The 21,216-nt window shown below is 45.2% G+C and overlaps 1 protein-coding gene across 1 annotated transcript in view; it reads left to right on the forward strand.

Annotated features, from left to right (window-relative positions):
• dapk1 (death-associated protein kinase 1) overlaps positions 1–21,216 on the forward strand; it is a 125,515-nt gene that overhangs the window by 27,471 nt on the left and 76,828 nt on the right. Inside the window, exons 7-13 of the mRNA XM_038984572.1 lie at positions 490–535; positions 798–887; positions 1,910–2,002; positions 10,015–10,134; positions 10,312–10,410; positions 12,745–12,843; positions 15,168–15,266. Coding sequence (XP_038840500.1) covers positions 490–535; positions 798–887; positions 1,910–2,002; positions 10,015–10,134; positions 10,312–10,410; positions 12,745–12,843; positions 15,168–15,266 — 646 coding nt within the window. The remainder of the gene's footprint in view (positions 1–489; positions 536–797; positions 888–1,909; positions 2,003–10,014; positions 10,135–10,311; positions 10,411–12,744; positions 12,844–15,167; positions 15,267–21,216) is intronic.

The following is a 21,216-nucleotide window of genomic DNA, read 5'->3' on the forward strand; positions in this document are numbered from 1 at the left end:
TCCCTTCCTAACCCCTGTTCCCTTCCTAACCCCTGTTCCCTTCCTAACCCCTGTTCCCTTCCTAACCCCTGTTCCCTTCCTAACCCCTGTTCCCTTCCTAACCCCTGTTCCCTTCCTAACCCCTGTTCCTTTCCTAACCCCCTGTTCCTTTCCTAACCCCTGTTCCTTTCCTAACCCCTGTTCCCTTCCTAACCCCTGTTCCCTTCCTAACCCCCTGTTCCCTTCCTAACCCCCTGTTCCCTTCCTAACCCCTGTTCCCTTCCTAACCCCTGTTCCTTTCCTAACCCCTGTTCCTTTCCTAACCCCTGTTCCCTTCCTAACCCCTGTTCCTTTCCTAACCCCTGTTCCTTTCCTAACCCCTGTTCCTTTCCTAACCCCTGTTCCTTTCCTAACCCCCTGTTCCTTTCCTAACCCCTGTTCCCTTCCTAACCCCTGTTCCCTTCCTAACCCCTGTTCCCTTCCTAACCCTAACTGTCGTGTCTTTTTCAGAAAGAGAATGACCATCCAGGACAGTCTACTTCATCCCTGGATCAAGGTCTGTCTAACACACACACACACACACACACACACACACACACACACACACACACACACACACACACACACACACACACACAGGATAAGTTATTTCTTTATTCACTTTATACAGGGAATGAGTGTTCATTCACTTCATAAAATCCTACTTGAAAACAAAGGGTAGCAGAATGATACACAATATGATCAATATAAAAAGTATTGATAAGTGGATGTAATCTATTGATCTGATTAGTCATATATGTTCCTGTTTGTCCAATCAGCCAAAGGACTCCCAGCAGGCTCTCAGCAGGAAGGAGTCTGCTGTCAACATGGAGAAGTTTAAGAAGTTTGCTGCTCGGAGGAAATGGAAGGTACATTTATCTCTCTCCCTCTGTCTTTTTATCCCTTCTATCTCTTATATCTCTCTCCTATCTCTCTATCTCTTCTATCTCTCTCCTATCTCTCTATCTCTCATATCTCTCTCTCCCTCTCTCCCTCTCTCTTCTATCTCTCTCTTCTATCTATATCTCTCTCCCTCTGTCTGTCTTTTTATCACTCTCTCTTCTATCTCTCTATCTCTTCTATCTCTCTCCCTTCTATCTCCCTCTCTCTTCTATCTCTTCTATCTATATCTCACTCTCCCTGTTTCTCTCTCTCTCTCTCTCCTTCTCTCTGTCCAATGACATTGTCCATCATATTGAGATGCGTCTGGTTAGGATTCAACATAATTCAGACAGAAATGACAAAGCCCTAAGAGCCTGAAAACCGTCAAACAAAGCTTGTCTGTTTAGCTTAGTCACTCTAGTGTTGTTTAGTGAGCTGGTGTGGTGTAGTGAGCTCTGAGGGTGTGGCGTAGTGAGCTCTGAGGGTGTGGCGTAGTGAGCTCTGAGGGTGTGGCGTAGTGAGCTGTGAGGGTGTGGTGTAGTGAGCTCTGAGGGTGTGGCGTAGTGAGCTGTGAGGGTGTGGCGTAGTGAGCTCTGGGGGTGTGGCGTAGTGAGCTGTGAGGGTGTGGCGTAGTGAGCTCTGGGGGTGTGGCGTAGTGAGCTCTGAGGGTGTGGCGTAGTGAGCTCTGAGGGTGTGGCGTAGTGAGCTCTGGGGGTGTGGCGTAGTGAGCTCTGAGGGTGTGGCGTAGTGAGCTCTGAGGGTGTGGCGTAGTGAGCTCTGAGGGTGTGGCGTAGTGAGCTCTGAGGGTGTGGCGTAGTGAGCTCTGAGGGTGTGGCGTAGTGAGCTCTGAGGGTGTTAGGATGAGCTCACTGCACTACATCAAATCAAATTTAGGCTATGAGGGGTGGCCAGTCCTCTTCTGTATATAGGTGGCTAGGAGAAACTCCATAGCATTCTCTTCTCTCCTCCATCCTAACATTCTGTTTCTCTCTTCTCTCCTATCTTCCAGCAATCGGTGCGCCTCATCTCGTTGTGTAACCGTCTCTCTCGCTCCTTCCTGTCTAGAAGCAACATGAGTGTGGCTCGCAGTGATGACACGCTGGTAAGAACACCCCCTGTCCTAGACACACACACACACATTCATATACATACACAAATCACACCCACCGGTGACAACTCTATTCCACCCTGTTCCCTATGTGGTGGTGCCCTACGTTTAGTCAGATCCTTATGAAGTACCATGTAAAAGCATAGAGACCCCCCTCCCCACCCACATACTGGTTGAAGGTTAGTGATTTGCCTTATCAGCGTTATCAATTTACCCATCTAAACTTTACACAGTTGGTTACTTCCTCAACTGCTGTTGGTTACTTCCTCAACTGCTGTTGGTTACTTCCTCAACTGCTGTAGGTTACTTCCTCAACTGCTGTATGGTTACTTCCTCAACTGCTGTAGGTTACTTCCTCAACTGCTGTTGGTTACTTCCTCAACTGCTGTTGGTTACTTCCTCAACTGCTGTTGGTTACTTCCTCAACTGCTGTTGGTTACTTCCTGAAACTGCTGTAGGTTACTTCCTCAACTGCTGTTGGTTACTTCCTCAACTGCTGTTGGTTACTTCCTCAACTGCTGTAGGTTACTTCCTCAACTGCTGTTGGTTACTTCCTCAACTGCTGTAGGTTACTTCCTCAACTGCTGTATGGTTACTTCCTCAACTGCTGTATGGTTACTTCCTGAAACTGCTGTTGGTTACTTCCTGAAACTGCTGTTGGTTACTTCCTGAAACTGCTGTTGGTTACTTCCTCAACTGCTGTTGGTTACTTCCTGAAACTGCTGTTGGTTACTTCCTCAACTGCTGTTGGTTACTTCCTGAAACTGCTGTTGGTTACTTCCTCAACTGCTGTTGGTTACTTCCTGAAACTGCTGTTGGTTACTTCCTGAAACTGCTGTTGGTTACTTCCTCAACTGCTGTTGGTTACTTCCTGAAACTGTTGTTGGTTACTTCCTGAAACTGCTGTTGGTTACTTCCTCAACTGCTGTTGGTTACTTCCTGAAACTGCTGTTGGTTACTTCCTCAACTGCTGTTGGTTACTTCCTCAACTGCTGTTGGTTACTTCCTCAACTGCTGTTGGTTACTTCCTCAACTGCTGTTGGTTACTTCCTCAACTGCTGTTGGTTACTTCCTCAACTGCTGTTGGTTACTTCCTGAAACTGCTGTTGGTTACTTCCTGAAACTGCTGTTGGTTACTTCCTGAAACTGCTGTTGGTTACTTCCTCAACTACTGTTGGTTACTTCCTGAAACTGCTGTTGGTTACTTCCTCAACTGCTGTTGTTTACTTCCTCAACTGCTGTTGGTTACTTCCTGAAACTGCTGTTGGTTACTTCCTCAACTGCTGTTGGTTACTTCCTGAAACTGCTGCTGGTTACTTCCTCAACTGCTGTGGGTTACTTCCTCAACTGCTGTTGGTTACTTCCTGAAACCACTGGGTAGAATGATAGTTAGTAGAATCGTGGAGAATGGATGATATTGTCTGGGTAGGATGGAGGGTAGTGTCTGGGAGGATGGAGTGTAGTGCCTGGTAGGATGGAGGGTAATGTCTGGGTAGGATGGAGGGTAGTGTCTGGGAGGATGGAGGGTAGTGCCTGGTAGGATGGAGGGTAGTGTCTGGGTAGGATGGAGGGTAGTGTCGGGTAGGATGGAGGGTAGTGTCTGGTAGGATGGAGGGTAGGCGTCTGGGTAGGATGGAGGTAGTGTCTGGGTAGGATGGAGGGTAGTGTCTGGGTAGGATGGAGGGTAGTGTCTGGTAGGATGGAGGGTAGTGTCTGGGTAGGATGGAGCGTAGTGTCTGGTAGGATGGAGGGTAGTGTCTGGGTAGGATGGAGGGTAGTGTCTGGTAGGATGGAGGGTAGTTACTGGTAGGATGGAGGGTAGTTACTGGTAGGATGGAGGGTAGTGTCTGGGAGGATGGAGGGTAGTGCCTGGGTAGGATGGAGGGTAGTGTCTGGGTAGGATGGAGGGTAGTGCCTGGTAGGATGGAGGGTAGTGTCTGGGTTGGATGGAGGGTAGTGTAATCCCCTCCCCACCCCCCTCTCTGTATGCCTCTCCTCAATCAATCAAATCTAATGTATTTATATAGCCCTTCTTACATCAGCTGATGTCACAAAGTGCTGTACAGAAACCCAGCCTAAAACCCCAAACAACAAGCAATGCAGGTGTAGAAGCACGGTGGCTAGGAAAAACTCCCTAGAAAGGCCAAAACCTAGGAAGAAACCTAGAGAGGAACCAGGCTATGAGGGGTGGCCAGTCCTCTTCTGGCTGTGCCGGGTGGAGATTATAACAGAACATGGCCAAGATGTTCAAATGTTCATAAATGACCAGCATGGTCAAGTAATAACAATCACAGTAGTTGTCGAGGGTGCAGCAAGTCAGCACCTCAGGAGTAAATGTCAGTTGGCTTTTCATAGCCGATCATTCAGAGTTAGAGACAGCAGGTGCGGTAGAGAGAGACAGTTGAAAACAGCAGGTCCGGGACAAGGTAGCACATCTGGTGAACAGGTCAAGGTTCCATAGCCGCAGGCAGAACGGTTGAAACTGGAGCAGCAGCAGGTGGACCTGGGTAGACTGGGGACGCAGGTGGACTGGGGACAGCAAGGAGTCATCCAGCCAGGTAGTCCTGAGGCATGGTCCTAGGGCTCAGGTCCTCTGAGAGAAGAGAGGGAGAGAGAGAGTTAGCATACTTAAATTCACACAGGACACCGGATAAGACCGGAGAAATACTCCAGATATAACAGACTGACCCTAGCCCCCCAACACATAAACTATTGCAGCATAAATACTGGAGGCTGAGACAGGAGGTGTCAGGAGACACTGTGGCCACGTCCGACAATACCCAAGGACAGGGCCAACCAGTCAGGATATAACCCCACCCACTGCCAGCACAGCCCCCACACCACTAGAGGGATATCTTCAAGCCACCAACTTACCACCCTGAGACAAGGCAGAGTATAGCCCACAAAGATCTCCCCCACGGCACAAACCCGAGGGGGGCGCCAACCCGGACAGGAAGATCACGTCAGTGACTCAACCCACTCAAGTGACGCACCCCTCCTAGGGACGGCATGGAAGAGCATCAGTAAGCCAGTGACTCAGCCCCTGTAATAGGGTTAGAGGCAGAGAATCCCAGTGGAGAGAGGGGAACCGGCCAGGCAGACACAGCAAGGGTGGTGTGTCGCTCCAGAGCCTTTCTGTTCACCTTCACACCCCTGGGCCAGACTACACTCAATCATAGGACCTACTGAAGAGATGAGTCTTCAGTAAAGACTTAAAGGTTGAGACCAAGTCTGCGTCTCTCACATGGGTAGGCAGACCATTCCATAAAAATGGAGATCTATAGGAGAAAGCCCTGCCTCCAGCTGTTTGCTTAGAAATTCTAGGGACAATAAGGAGGCCTGCGTCTTGTGACCGTAGCGTACGTGTAGGTATGTACGGCAGGACCAAATCGGAAAGATAGGTAGGAGCAAGCCCATGTAATGCTTTGTAGTAAAACCTTGAAATCAGCCCTAGCCTTAACAGGAAGCCAGTGTAGAGAGGCTAGCACTGGAGTAATATGAAAGAAAATGTTGGTTCTAGTCAGGATTCTAGCAGCCGTATTTAGCACTAACTGAAGTTTATTTAGTGCTTTATCCAGGTAGCCGGAAAGTAGAGCATTGCAGTAGTCTAATCTAGAAGTGACAAAAGCATGGATACATTTTTCTGCATCATTTTTGGACAGAAAGTTTCAGATTTTTGCAATGTTACGTAGATGGGGAAAAAGTTGTCCTTGAAACAGTCTTGATATGTTCGTTAAAAGAGAAATCAGGGTCCAGAGTAACCGAAGCCGAGGTCCTTCACAGTTTTATTTGAGACGACTGTACAACCATCAAGATGAATTGTCAGATCCAACAGAAGATCTCTTTGTTTCTTGGGACCTAGAACTAGCATCTCTGTTTTGTTGGAATTTAAAAGTAGAACATTTGCCGCCATCCGCTTCCTTATGTCTGAAACAGAGGCTTCCAGGGAGGGCAATTTTGGGGCTTCACCATGTTCCATCAAAATGTACAGCTGTGTGTCGTCCGAATAGCAGTGAAAGTTAACATTATGTTTCCGAATGACATCACCAAGAGGTAAAATATATAGTATTTGGTTTTTTGTATTTATTATGATCCCCATTAGCTGCTGCCAAAGTGAAAACAATAGTGGTCCTAAAACGGAACCTTGAGGAACACCGAAATGTACAGTTGATTTGTCAGAGGACAAACCATTCACAGAGACAAACTGATATCTTTCCGACAAATAAGATCTAAACCAGGCCAGAACTTGTCCTTGTAGACCAATTTGGGTTTCCAATCTCTCCAAAAGAATGTGGTGATCGATGGTATCAAAAGCAGCACTAAGGTCTAGTAGCACGAGGACAGATGCAGAGCCTCGGTCTGACGCCATTAACCTTTTACGGGGGCAGCCCGACACCGGTACACTTATGACAACATCCAGCTCAAAGTGTAGGGCGCGAAATTCAAAATCTATTTTTTTTTTATATTTAACTTTCACACATTAACAAGTCCAAGACACCAGATGAAAGGTGCACATCTTGTGAATCAAGCCAACATGTCCGATTTTTAAAATGTTTTACAGGGAAGACAAAATATGTAAATCTATTAGCTAACCACGTTAGCAAAAGACACAACTTTTCTAACTCCATCAGTTTCTTACTCCATCAGGTGCTATCACAAATTCGACCAAATAAAGATATAAATAGCCACTAACCAAGAAACAAATTCATCAGATGACAGTCTGATAACATATTTATTGTATAGCATATGTTTTGTTCGAAAAATTTGCATATTTCATGTATAAACCATAGTTTACATTTCAGCTACAATCCGAAATTGCACCGAAAGCAGCCATAATATTTACAGACACCAACGTCAAATAGCTAATTACTCATCATAAAACATTTCTGAAAAATACATAGTCTGCAGCAATTGAAAGACAGGCATCTTGTGATTCCAAACAATATTTCCGATTTATTAAATGTTTTACAGCGAAAACAAAATGTATCGCTATATTAGCGTAGCTACAATAGACAGACACAATTGGGCGCCCACGGCCAGTTCACATGCACGACAGATATATGAAATAACATCATAAAATGGGTCTTACTTTTGCTGATCTTTCATCAGAATGTTGAAGAAGGTGTCCTCTGTCCAGATGAGTCGTTGTTTCGATTCAGAATGGCAAATTTCCCTCTTCAATTAGCATTGGCACTAGCCGAGTGGCATAAATTTCTCCAACGTAAACACAGTCAGAGGACGGAACACGGCAAAACTCCCGAATAAAGTTTCAATAGTCTGATTAAACTATATTGAAAAAACATACATTACGATGATATGGTCACATGTATCAAAAAAAATTCGAGCCGGAGATGTTAGCCGTTCGTTACGAAGGCAAAACAGAAGTCAATCCCACTTCCTTCAGAGTACCGGAAGTGGACGGTCACGTCAAAGAAATTGGTTTTTTTCCACCACAGAACAAGATGAGCACAAAAATTTCTTCTCTGACATCCTCTTTACACCAATAGGAAGGCGTATAGAGTGTCAGCAGACTCCTAAGTGTCAAGACCATGTATAGGCATCAAGTTGAAAAGAGCATCGATTTCTGACATTTCACTTCCTGGTCAGGAAAAGTGCTGCAGAAGGACTTCTGTTTCACTCAGAGAAATAATTCCAACTGTTTTAGAAACTAGAAAGTGTTTTCTATCCAAAAAGAATAATAATATTCATATTGTACGAGCAAGATTTGAGTAGGAGGCCGTTTGAAATGGGCACGATTTCACTGGCTACTCAACACTTTGCCTTGCAGCCATAAGAAGTTAAAAGGTCATTTACCACCTTCACAAGTGCAGTCTCAGTGCTATGATGGGGTCTAAAACCAGACTGAAGCATTTCGTATACATTGTTTGTCTTCAGGAAGGCAGTGAGATGCTGCGCAACAGCTTTTTCTAAAAGTTTTGAGAGGAATGGGAGATTCGATATAGGCCAATAGTTTTTTTTATATTTTCTTGGTCAAGGTTTGGCTTTTTCAAGAGAGGCTTTATTACTGCCACTTTTAGTGAGTTTGGTACACATCCGGTGGATAGAGAGACGTTTATTATGTTCAACATAGGAGGGCCGAGCACAGGAATCAGCTCTTTTAATAGTTTGGTTGGAATAGGGTCCAGTATGCAGCTTGAAGGTTTAGAGGCCATGATTATTTTCATCAATGTGTCAAGAGAAATCACATTTAAAAACTTGAGTGTCTCCCTTGATCCTGCACGGTACTGTCTTTCCAAGCTAGTCGGGAAGACTTCCAGTTTGGTGTGACGCCATTTCCGTTCCAATTTTCTGGAAGCTTGCTTCAAAGCTCGGGAATTATCTGTGTACCAGGGAGCTAGTTTCTTATGACAAATGTTTTTAGTTTTTAGGGGTGCAACTGCATCTAGGGTATTACGCAAGGTTAAATTGAGTTCCTCAGTCAAGTGGTTAACCAATTTTTGTACTCTGACGTCCTTGGGTAGGTGGAGGGAGTCTGGAAGGGCATCTAGGAATCTTTTCAAGTCTAATACTGCGGGCAATGACTAGGGTTTTCAATTTGTCAGAGCTAATGGTGGGAGGCTTTGGCGTCTCAGACCCTGTAACACCCCCTCTCTGTCTGTCCCTCCCCACCCCCCTCTCTATCTGTCCCTCCCCACCCCCCTCTCTGTCTGTCCCTCCCCACCCCCCTCTCTATCTGTCCCTCCCCACCCCCCTCTCTGTCTGTCCCTCCTCACCCCCCTCTCTGTCTGTCCCTCCCCACCCCCCTCTCTGTCTGTCTGTCCCTCCCCACCCCCCTCTCTGTCTGTCTGTCCCTCCCCACCCCCCTCTCTGTCTGTCCCTCCCCACCCCCCTCTCTGTCTGTCCCTCCCCACCCCCCTCTCTGTCTGTCCCTCCCCACTCCTCACTCTGTCTGTCCCTCCCCACCCCCCTCTCTGTCTGTCCCTCCCCACCCCCCTCTCTGTCTGTCCCTCCCCACCCCCCTCTCTGTCTGTCCCTCCCCACCCCCCTCTCTGTCTGTCCCTCCCCACCCCCCTCTCTGTCTGTCCCTCCCCACCCCCTTCTCTGTCTGTCCCTCCCCACCCCCCTCTCTGTCTGTCCCTCCCCACCCCCCTCTCTGTCTGTCCCTCCCCACCCCCCTCTCTGTCTGTCCCTCCCCACCCCCCTCTCTATCTGTCCCTCCCCACCCCCCTCTCTGTCTGTCCCTCCCCACCCCCCTCTCTGTCTGTCCCTCCCCACCCCCCTCTCTGTCTGTCCCTCCCCACCCCCCTCTCTGTCTGTCCCTCCCCACCCCCCTCTCTGTCTGTCCCTCCCCACCCCCCTTCTCTGTCTGTCCCTCCCCACCCCCCTCTCTGTCTGTCCCTCCCCACCCCCCTCTCTGTCTGTCCCTCCCCACCCCCCTCTCTGTCTGTCCCTCCCCACCCCCCTCTCTATCTGTCCCTCCCCACCCCCCTCTCTGTCTGTCCCTCCCCACCCCCCTCTCTGTCTGTCCCTCCCCACCCCCCTCTCTGTCTGTCCCTCCCCACCCCCCTCTCTGTCTGTCCCTCCCCACCCCCCTCTCTATCTGTCCCTCCCCACCCCCCTCTCTGTCTGTCTGTCCCTCCCCACCCCCTCTCTATCTGTCCCTCCCCACCCCCTCTCTGTCTGTCCCTCCCCACCCCCCTCTCTATCTGTCCCTCCCCACCCCCCTCTCTGTCTGTCTCTCCCCACCCCCCTCTCTATCTGTCCCTCCCCACCCCCCTCTCTGTCTGTCTCTCCCCACCCCCCTCTCTATCTGTCCCTCCCCACCCCCCTCTCTGTCTGTCCCTCCCCACCCCCCCTCTCTATCTGTCCCTCCCCACCCCCCTCTCTGTCTGTCCCTCCCCAGTACAGAACATGTTTTTCTGAGAGGGACTTGGTCACATCCAGATGTTACTAGAACACTAGAGCATATTATCCTGTTACCCGAGCCTGTGTGATGATACCATACACCTGATGGAAACCAAATAACCCATGTGGTGTGTCAATAGGATGAGGAAGACTCCTTTGTGATGAAGGCTATAATCCATGCGATAAACGACAACAACGTACCTGGCCTGCAGCACCTTCTGACCTCACTGACCAGCTATGACCTGAACCAGCCCAACAAGGTGAGAACACAGCTCTGTCTCTCTCTCTCTGTGTGTGTGTGTGTGTGTGTGTGTGTATGTGTGTATGTGTGTGTGTGTGTGTGTGTGTGTGTGTGTGTGTGTGTGTGTGTGTGTGTGTGTGTGTGTGTGTGTGTGTGTGTACATTCACTGATCCCATGTTAACATGTGTGTGTGTAGAACGGGACTCCCCCCCTCCTGATTGCAGCAGGCTGTGGGAACATTCAGATCATCGATGTGCTGATGGGGAAAGGAGCTGAGATACAGGCCCACGACAAGGTACACACACTACCACGACAAGGTACACACTCTAGCACGACAAGGTACACACTCTACCACGACAAGATACACACTCTACCACGACAAGGTACACACACTACCACGACAAGGTACACACTCTAGCACGACAAGGTACACACTCTACCACGACAAGATACACACTCTACCACGACAAGGTACACACACTACCACGACAAGGTACACACACTACCACGACAAGGTACACACACTACCACGACAAGGTACACACACTACCACGACAAGGTACACACACTACCACGACAAGGTACACACACTACCACGACAAGGTACACACACTACCACGACAAGGTACACACACTACCACGACAAGGTACACACACTACCACGACAAGGTACACACACTACCACGACAAGGTACACACACTACCACGACAAGGTACACACACTACCACGACAAGGTACACACACTACCACGACAAGGTACACACACTACCACGACAAGGTACACACACAATACCACGACAAGGTACACACACAATACCACGACAAGGTACACACACACTACCACGACAAGGTACACACTCTACCACGACAAGGTACACACTCTACCACGACAAGGTACACACTCTACCACGACAAGGTACACACACTACCACGACAAGGTACACACACTACCACGACAAGGTACACACACAATACCACGACAAGGTACACACACTACCACGACAAGGTACACACACTACCACGACAAGGTACACACACTACCACGACAAGGTACACACACAATACCACGACAAGGTACACACACAATACCACGACAAGGTACACACACAATACCACGACAAGGTACACACACAATACCACGAAAAGGTACACACACTACCATGACAAGTTACACACACAATACCACGACAAGGTACACACACACTACCACGACAAGGTACACACACACTACCATGACAAGGTACACACACACTACCACGACAAGGTACACACACTACCACGACAAGGTACACACACAATACCACGACAAGGTACACACACACTACCACGACAAGGTACACACACACTACCATGACAAGGTACACACACAATACCACGACAAGGTACACACACTACCACGACAAGGTACACACACTACCACGACAAGGTACACACACACTACCACGACAAGGTACACACACACTACCATGACAAGGTACACACACACTACCATGACAAGGTACACACACTACCATGACAAGGTACACACACACTACCACGACAAGGTACACACACTACCATGACAAGGTACACACACTACCATGACAAGGTACACACACACTACCACGACAAGGTACACACACTACCACGACAAGGTACACACACACTACCACGACAAGGTACACACACTACCACGACAAGGTACACACACTACCATGACAAGGTACACACACACTACCACGACAAGGTACACACACACTACCACGACAAGGTACACACACTACCATGACAAGGTACACACACACTACCACGACAAGGTACACACACACTACCACGACAAGGTGCACACAGACAGGACTCACACACAGAAAAAACACACAGTCGACTTCTTGATTAGGGTTTCATTTTAATGACACTCAAGAATACAAAAATATATACACTACTGTTCAATAGTTTGGGGTCACTTAGAAATGCCCACATTTTTTGTCCATTAAAATAGCATCAAATTGATCAGAAATACAGTGTAGACATTGTTAATGTTGTAAATGTCTATTGTAGCTGGAAACGTCTGATTTTTAATGGAATATCTACAGAGGCCCATTATCAGCAACCATCACTCCTGTGTTCCAATGGCACGTTGTGTTAGCTACTCCAAGTTTATCATTTTAAAAGGCTAATTGATCATTACAAAACACTTTTGCAATTATGTTAGCACAGCTGAAAACTGTTGTTCTGATTTAAAGAAGCAATAAAACTGGCCTTCTTTAGACTAGTTGAGGATCTGGAGCATCAGCATTTGTGGGTTCAATTTGTGGAAACAAAAATGTTTCTTTAAAAAACAAGGATATTTCTAAGTGACCCCAAACTTTTGAACGGTAGTGTAGATATTATCAAATGTTCATAGAAGTTCAAAATGTTTTTCATTTTTGGCTTCCTTTGATTAAATGTGAGGGAGTGTTTTGAGAGGTGGAGAATATTTGAAGGCTAGCTGTTAAACCAGCCGTCTAGTTGGATGGGATAAGGTGTGATGAGGTGTGAGTAACAGACACACTACAAACCATTCTAATGTAGCGTAAGTAATCACACGTTGCCCATTTCAACCATGTGTGCTGCACATCCCAGTGTCTGACTGTACCCATTAAACCTCAGAGTGGAGCGAACGCCATCTACTACGCAGGGAGACACGGACACGTGGAGACACTCAGGTTCCTGCATGAAAAGACCTGCCCTCTGGACGTCCAAGATAAGGTGATTTCCCCGCACACTCACCCTGAGCCCTGAATACCACAATCACAACACACTCTAGTCCATCAGGCCCCTCGAGCGGCTCGCCCCCTTCCTCTCACAACACACTCTAGTCAGTCCATCCGGCCCCTCGAGCGGCTCGCCCCCTTCCTCCCCACACACTGCGGCTGTGACGGTCATGGAGTTTTGGATGACGGTAATTGGCCGTGAATAGAATGATTTTCCCCATTCAAGTCAGTGATGTCATAATGGGTGGACTGGCGGCCGTTGCGAGGAGCAAAGCAGGAAGTAAAAGCAGGAAGTAAAAGCAGGAAGTGTACCCATCGACACGAGCTGTGATTTGTTGATTCAACTCAACTGATGCTTTCAATTGCATGAGCGACATCAGTTAACATCATTTGAATAACATTCTGTTACCATGGAAGTTATTGCATCACAATACCAGGCAGCCATTGCGGTTGTACCCATGAGTTTACCAGTCAAATTGTTACACGAATGCCTGGCCATCTAGTCTACATTCGGTTGTTTGTTCAGTGATTATAATTTTTTTAATAATACGGTTTTAATGTTTATTTTCATGACGGTCTTCATCCGTAACCGTCGGTTACACGCTTATACAGTAGTATGCCAGTCCTAACACACTACCTTTAGGCAGGAGGCCCCGTCATCAGAGTTCAATCATTCCTGGATTTATCTGCTTTATTTGCTGTTGCCATGGAGACTGTGCTAGAGACGCTTCACTCCTCCTTTCTCAGTGCCTCGTCACCTCTCTAGATCACTACGCCTACCGACTGGCCAGGATGGCATCAGCTGATACACTGGTGTTTTACGTCACAGAACCCTTCAATGGAAATAGAATATTGTTTCTGGGTGTGCCTAGATGTTTATACTTCAGAAGGACTGTGTGTGTGTGTGTGTGTGTGTGTGTGTGTGTGTGTGTGTGTGTGTGTGTGTGTGTGTGTGTGTGTGTGTGTGTGTGTGTGTGTGTGTGTGTGTGTGTGTCATGACACCCAACATTTAGAATGTTCTGTAGTTAGAAATAGAGCAGATGAGCCAGAAACATTATTTTGTTGAAGTATAATTTGTTCTTTGAGAAATTAAGTGAATTGAATGTACCCAAATTGGCCATTTTAATTTATATAGTACCTAACATCCGTTTTGGACCTAACTGTTTTGTAACAATGAGTAAGACATGAGGAATACAAAGAAGAGGTCAAAAGTCATCCAGGGACCCCCCCACACCCCACAACAACCCCCCCCCCCCCCCAACAACCAAAACATTAAACACCTTCCTAATATTGAGTCCCCCTTTCCCCTCAAAACAGCCTCAATTCGTCAGGACATGGACTCTACAAGGTGTCTCAAGTGTTCCACAGGGATGCTGGCCCATGTTGACCTCAATGCTTCCCACAGTTGTGTCAAGTTGGCTGGATGTCCTTTGGACCACTCTTGATACACACAGGAAACTGTTGAGTGTGAAAAACCCAGCAGCACTGCAGTTCTTGACATAAACCGGGGCGCCTGGCACCTACTACCCCGTTCAAAGGCACTTACATGTTTTGTTTTGCTAATTCAACCTCTGAATGGCACACATACACAATCGATGTCTCAAGGCGTAAAAATCCTTCTTTAACCCGTCTCCTCCCCTTCATCTGCACTGATTGAAGTGGATTTAACAAGTGACATCAATAAGGGATCATAGCTTTCACCTGTATTCACCTGTTCAGTCTGTCATGGAAAAAGCAGGTGTTCCTAATTTTCTGTACACTCAGTGTAGTATCAGTATGTCTGACCAGTAGTATGGAGCTACGGCTTGGAATATTGTTCCTTCATCTTATGTAATGTATTGTCAGTGAATCTGGTGGTGTTTTGTTTACCCTGCTCAGTGAAATGAGTCATTGAAGTTTTGTCCCATCCTACATCCTAGTATTACCAGGTTCTGACCACTAGATGGTATATATAGTATATATATATATATACTGGTTGTTGGGGTGGGATTGGCGTGGGGCGGGGGGCTTTTGACCATGTCTTTGGATTCCAATGTCTAACTCACTGTTACTAAAGAGTTTGGCCCAAATTGGATGTTAGGTACTATATTTATTGCATATTGTATGAATCCTATAAATTAAAAAGGGCAATTTGAGTGCAATCAATGAACTTAATTTTTAAAAAATCAAATTTTATTTCAACAAAATAATGTTGCAGGAATGTTAATCTTATCTGTTTCTAACAACAGAAATGATTTCAGAACGATCTGACATGGTGGGTGTTGAAATACTTTCTGGGTGCTTTTTGAGGAGTAACGACCCGTGTTGATGCTGTTACAGAGTGGAGAGACAGCCCTCCACGTGGCAGCTCGCTATGGCAACGTGGATGTGGTCCAATACCTGTGTAGTATCCATGCCAACCCAGACCTCTCAGACAGGGTACGTATACACACACACACACACACACACACACACACACACACACACACACACACACACACACACACACACACACACACACACACACACACACACACACACACACAGACCAGTCACAGTGTACGTTCTGAGTTTGTACTGAATACTATACTGTATCATTCTTGATACACACATTAAACTTTTGAGCGTAAAAAACCCAGCAGCGTTGTAGTTCTTGACACGCACCAGTGCACCAGGCACCTACTACCCTACTACCATACCCCGTTCAAAGGCACTCAAATCACCCTCTTAATGGCACACATACACAATCCATGTCTCAATTGTCGCAAGGCGTAAAAATCCTTCTTTAACCCGTCTCCTCCCCTTCATCTACACTGATTGAAGTGGATTTAATAAGTGACATCAATAAGGGATCATAGCTTTCACCTGGATTCACCTGGTCAGTCTGTCATTAAAAGAGAAAGTGTTCCTAATGTTTTGTTCAGTAAGTGTAGATTTTCAGCAAGTAAATGAGACAAGTGCATAATGTATGTCATGTGTTAACCTGATGAGGTATCTCATGTGTTAACCTGATGAGGTATCTCATGTGTTAACCTGATGAGGTATCTCATGTGTTAACCTGATGAGGTATCTCATGTGTTAACCTGATGAGGTATCTCATGTGTTAACCTGATGAGGAATCTCATGTGTTAACCTGATGAGGTATCTCATGTGTTAACCTGATGAGGTATCTCATGTGTTAACCTGATGAGGTATCTCATGTGTTAACCTGATGAGGTATCTCATGTGTTAACCTGATGAGGTATGTCATGTGTTAACCTGATGAGGAATCTCATGTGTTAACCTGATGAGGTATCTCATGTGTTAACCTGATGAGGTATCTCATGTGTTAACCTGATGAGGTATGTCATGTGTTAACCTGATGAGGAATCTCATGTGTTAACCTGATGAGGAATCTCATGTGTTAACCTGATGAGGTATCTCATGTGTTAACCTGATGAGGTATATCATGTGTTAACCTGATGAGGAATCTCATGTGTTAACCTGATGAGGTATCTCATGTGTTAACCTGATGAGGTATCTCATGTGTTAACCTGATGAGGTATCTCATGTGTTAACCTGATGAGGAATCTCATGTGTTAACCTGATGAGGTATCTCATGTGTTAACCTGATGAGGTATCTCATGTGTTAACCTGATGAGGTATCTCATGTGTTAACCTGATGAGGTATCTCATGTGTTAACCTGATGAGGTATGTCATGTGTTAACCTGATGAGGAATCTCATGTGTTAACCTGATGAGGTATCTCATGTGTTAACCTGATGAGGTATCTCATGTGTTAACCTGATGAGGTATCTCATGTGTTAACCTGATGAGGTATCTCATGTGTTAACCTGATGAGGTATCTCATGTGTTAACCTGATGAGGTATCTCATGTGTTAACCTGATGAGGTATCTCATGTGTTAACCTGATGAGGTATGTCATGTGTTAACCTGATGAGGAATCTCATGTGTTAACCTGATGAGGTATGTCATGTGTTAACCTGATGAGGTATGTCATGTGTTAACCTGATGAGGTATGTCATGTGTTAACCTGATGAGGAATCTCATGTGTTAACCTGATGAGGTATCTCATGTGTTAACCTGATGAGGTATCTCATGTGTTAACCTGATGAGGTATCTCATGTGTTAACCTGATGAGGAATCTCATGTGTTAACCTGATGAGGAATCTCATGTGTTAACCTGATGAGGTATCTCATGTGTTAACCTGATGAGGTATGTCATGTGTTAACCTGATGAGGTATGTCATGTGTTAACCTGATCAGGAATCTCATGTGTTAACCTGATCAGGAATCTCATGTGTTAACCTGATGAGGTATCTCATGTGTTAACCTGATGAGGTATGTCATGTGTTAACCTGATGAGGAATCTCATGTGTTAACCTGATGAGGTATCTCATGTGTTAACCTGATGAGGTATCTCATGTGTTAACCTGATGAGGTATCTCATGTGTTAACCTGATGAGGTATGTCATGTGTTAACCTGATGAGGAATCTCATGTGTTAACCTGATGAGGTATCTCATGTGTTAACCTGATGAGGTATCTCATGTGTTAACCTGATGAGGTATCTCATGTGTTAACCTGATGAGGTATCTCATGTGTTAACCTGATGAGGTATGTCATGTGTTAACCTGATGAGGAATCTCATGTGTTAACCTGATGAGGTATCTCATGTGTTAACCTGATGAGGTATCTCATGTGTTAACCTGATGAGGTATGTCATGTGTTAACCTGATGAGGAATCTCATGTGTTAACCTGATGAGGAATCTCATGTGTTAACCTGATGAGGTATCTCATGTGTTAACCTGATGAGGTATATCATGTGTTAACCTGATGAGGAATCTCATGTGTTAACCTGATGAGGTATCTCATGTGTTAACCTGATGAGGTATCTCATGTGTTAACCTGATGAGGTATCTCATGTGTTAACCTGATGAGGAATCTCATGTGTTAACCTGATGAGGTATCTCATGTGTTAACCTGATGAGGTATCTCATGTGTTAACCTGATGAGGTATCTCATGTGTTAACCTGATGAGGTATCTCATGTGTTAACCTGATGAGGTATGTCATGTGTTAACCTGATGAGGAATCTCATGTGTTAACCTGATGAGGTATCTCATGTGTTAACCTGATGAGGTATCTCATGTGTTAACCTGATGAGGTATCTCATGTGTTAACCTGATGAGGTATCTCATGTGTTAACCTGATGAGGTATCTCATGTGTTAACCTGATGAGGAATCTCATGTGTTAACCTGATGAGGTATCTCATGTGTTAACCTGATGAGGTATCTCATGTGTTAACCTGATGAGGTATCTCATGTGTTAACCTGATGAGGTATCTCATGTGTTAACCTGATGAGGTATGTCATGTGTTAACCTGATGAGGAATCTCATGTGTTAACCTGATGAGGTATCTCATGTGTTAACCTGATGAGGTATCTCATGTGTTAACCTGATGAGGTATGTCATGTGTTAACCTGATGAGGAATCTCATGTGTTAACCTGATGAGGATCTCATGTGTTAACCTGATGAGGTATCTCATGTGTTAACCTGATGAGGTATATCATGTGTTAACCTGATGAGGAATCTCATGTGTTAACCTGATGAGGTATCTCATGTGTTAACCTGATGAGGTATCTCATGTGTTAACCTGATGAGGTATCTCATGTGTTAACCTGATGAGGAATCTCATGTGTTAACCTGATGAGGTATCTCATGTGTTAACCTGATGAGGTATCTCATGTGTTAACCTGATGAGGTATCTCATGTGTTAACCTGATGAGGTATCTCATGTGTTAACCTGATGAGGTATGTCATGTGTTAACCTGATGAGGAATCTCATGTGTTAACCTGATGAGGTATCTCATGTGTTAACCTGATGAGGTATCTCATGTGTTAACCTGATGAGGTATCTCATGTGTTAACCTGATGAGGTATCTCATGTGTTAACCTGATGAGGTATCTCATGTGTTAACCTGATGAGGTATGTCATGTGTTAACCTGATGAGGTATGTCATGTGTTAACCTGATGAGGAATCTCATGTGTTAACCTGATGAGGTATGTCATGTGTTAACCTGATGAGGTATGTCATGTGTTAACCTGATGAGGTATCTCATGTGTTAACCTGATGAGGTATGTCATGTGTTAACCTGATGAGGAATCTCATGTGTTAACCTGATGAGGTATCTCATGTGTTAACCTGATGAGGTATCTCATGTGTTAACCTGATGAGGTATCTCATGTGTTAACCTGATGAGGAATCTCATGTGTTAACCTGATGAGGAATCTCATGTGTTAACCTGATGAGGTATCTCATGTGTTAACCTGATGAGGTATGTCATGTGTTAACCTGATGAGGTATGTCATGTGTTAACCTGATCAGGAATCTCATGTGTTAACCTGATCAGGAATCTCATGTGTTAACCTGATGAGGTATCTCATGTGTTAACCTGATGAGGTATGTCATGTGTTAACCTGATGAGGAATCTCATGTGTTAACCTGATGAGGTATCTCATGTGTTAACCTGATGAGGTATCTCATGTGTTAACCTGATGAGGTATCTCATGTGTTAACCTGATGAGGTATGTCATGTGTTAACCTGATGAGGAATCTCATGTGTTAACCTGATGAGGTATCTCATGTGTTAACCTGATGAGGTATCTCATGTGTTAACCTGATGAGGTATCTCATGTGTTAACCTGATGAGGTATCTCATGTGTTAACCTGATGAGGTATGTCATGTGTTAACCTGATGAGGAATCTCATGTGTTAACCTGATGAGGTATCTCATGTGTTAACCTGATGAGGTATCTCATGTGTTAACCTGATGAGGTATGTCATGTGTTAACCTGATGAGGAATCTCATGTGTTAACCTGATGAGGAATCTCATGTGTTAACCTGATGAGGTATCTCATGTGTTAACCTGATGAGGTATATCATGTGTTAACCTGATGAGGAATCTCATGTGTTAACCTGATGAGGTATCTCATGTGTTAACCTGATGAGGTATCTCATGTGTTAACCTGATGAGGAATCTCATGTGTTAACCTGATGAGGTATCTCATGTGTTAACCTGATGAGGTATCTCATGTGTTAACCTGATGAGGTATCTCATGTGTTAACCTGATGAGGTATCTCATGTGTTAACCTGATGAGGTATCTCATGTGTTAACCTGATGAGGTATGTCATGTGTTAACCTGATGAGGAATCTCATGTGTTAACCTGATGAGGTATCTCATGTGTTAACCTGATGAGGTATCTCATGTGTTAACCTGATGAGGTATCTCATGTGTTAACCTGATGAGGTATCTCATGTGTTAACCTGATGAGGTATCTCATGTGTTAACCTGATGAGGTATCTCATGTGTTAACCTGATGAGGTATCTCATGTGTTAACCTGATGAGGTATCTCATGTGTTAACCTGATGAGGTATCTCATGTGTTAACCTGATGAGGTATCTCATGTGTTAACCTGATGAGGTATGTCATGTGTTAACCTGATGAGGTATGTCATGTGTTAACCTGATGAGGTATGTCATGTGTTAACCTGATGAGGAATCTCATGTGTTAACCTGATGAGGTATGTCATGTGTTAACCTGATGAGGTATGTCATGTGTTAACCTGATGAGGTATCTCATGTGTTAACCTGATGAGGAATCTCATGTGTTAACCTGATGAGGTATCTCATGTGTTAACCTGATGAGGTATCTCATGTGTTAACCTGATGAGGTATCTCATGTGTTAACCTGATGAGGAATCTCATGTGTTAACCTGATGAGGAATCTCATGTGTTAACCTGATGAGGTATCTCATGTGTTAACCTGATGAGGTATGTCATGTGTTAACCTGATGAGGTATGTCATGTGTTAACCTGATCAGGAATCTCATGTGTTAACCTGATGAGGTATCTCATGTGTTAACCTGATGAGGTATGTCATGTGTTAACCTGATGAGGAATCTCATGTGTTAACCTGATGAGGAATCTCATGTGTTAACCTGATGAGGTATGTCATGTGTTAACCTGTTGAGGAATCTCATGTGTTAACCTGATGAGGTATCTCATGTGTTAACCTTATGAGGTATCTCATGTGTTAACCTGATGAGGTATTTCATGTGTTAACCTGATGAGGTATCTCATGTGTTAACCTGATGAGGTATCTCATGTGTTAACCTGATGAGGTATCTCATGTGTTAACCTGATGAGGAATTTCATGTGTTAACCTGATGAGGTATATCATGTGTTAACCTGATGAGGTATATCATGTGTTAACCTGATGAGGTATCTCATGTGTTAACCTGATGAGGTATCTCATGTGTTAACCTGATGAGGTATCTCATGTGTTAACCTGATGAGGTATCTCATGTGTTAACCTGATGA

This window comes from Salvelinus namaycush, unplaced genomic scaffold, assembly GCF_016432855.1.
Source record: "Salvelinus namaycush isolate Seneca unplaced genomic scaffold, SaNama_1.0 Scaffold249, whole genome shotgun sequence".
Classification (NCBI taxonomy): domain Eukaryota; kingdom Metazoa; phylum Chordata; class Actinopteri; order Salmoniformes; family Salmonidae; genus Salvelinus; species Salvelinus namaycush.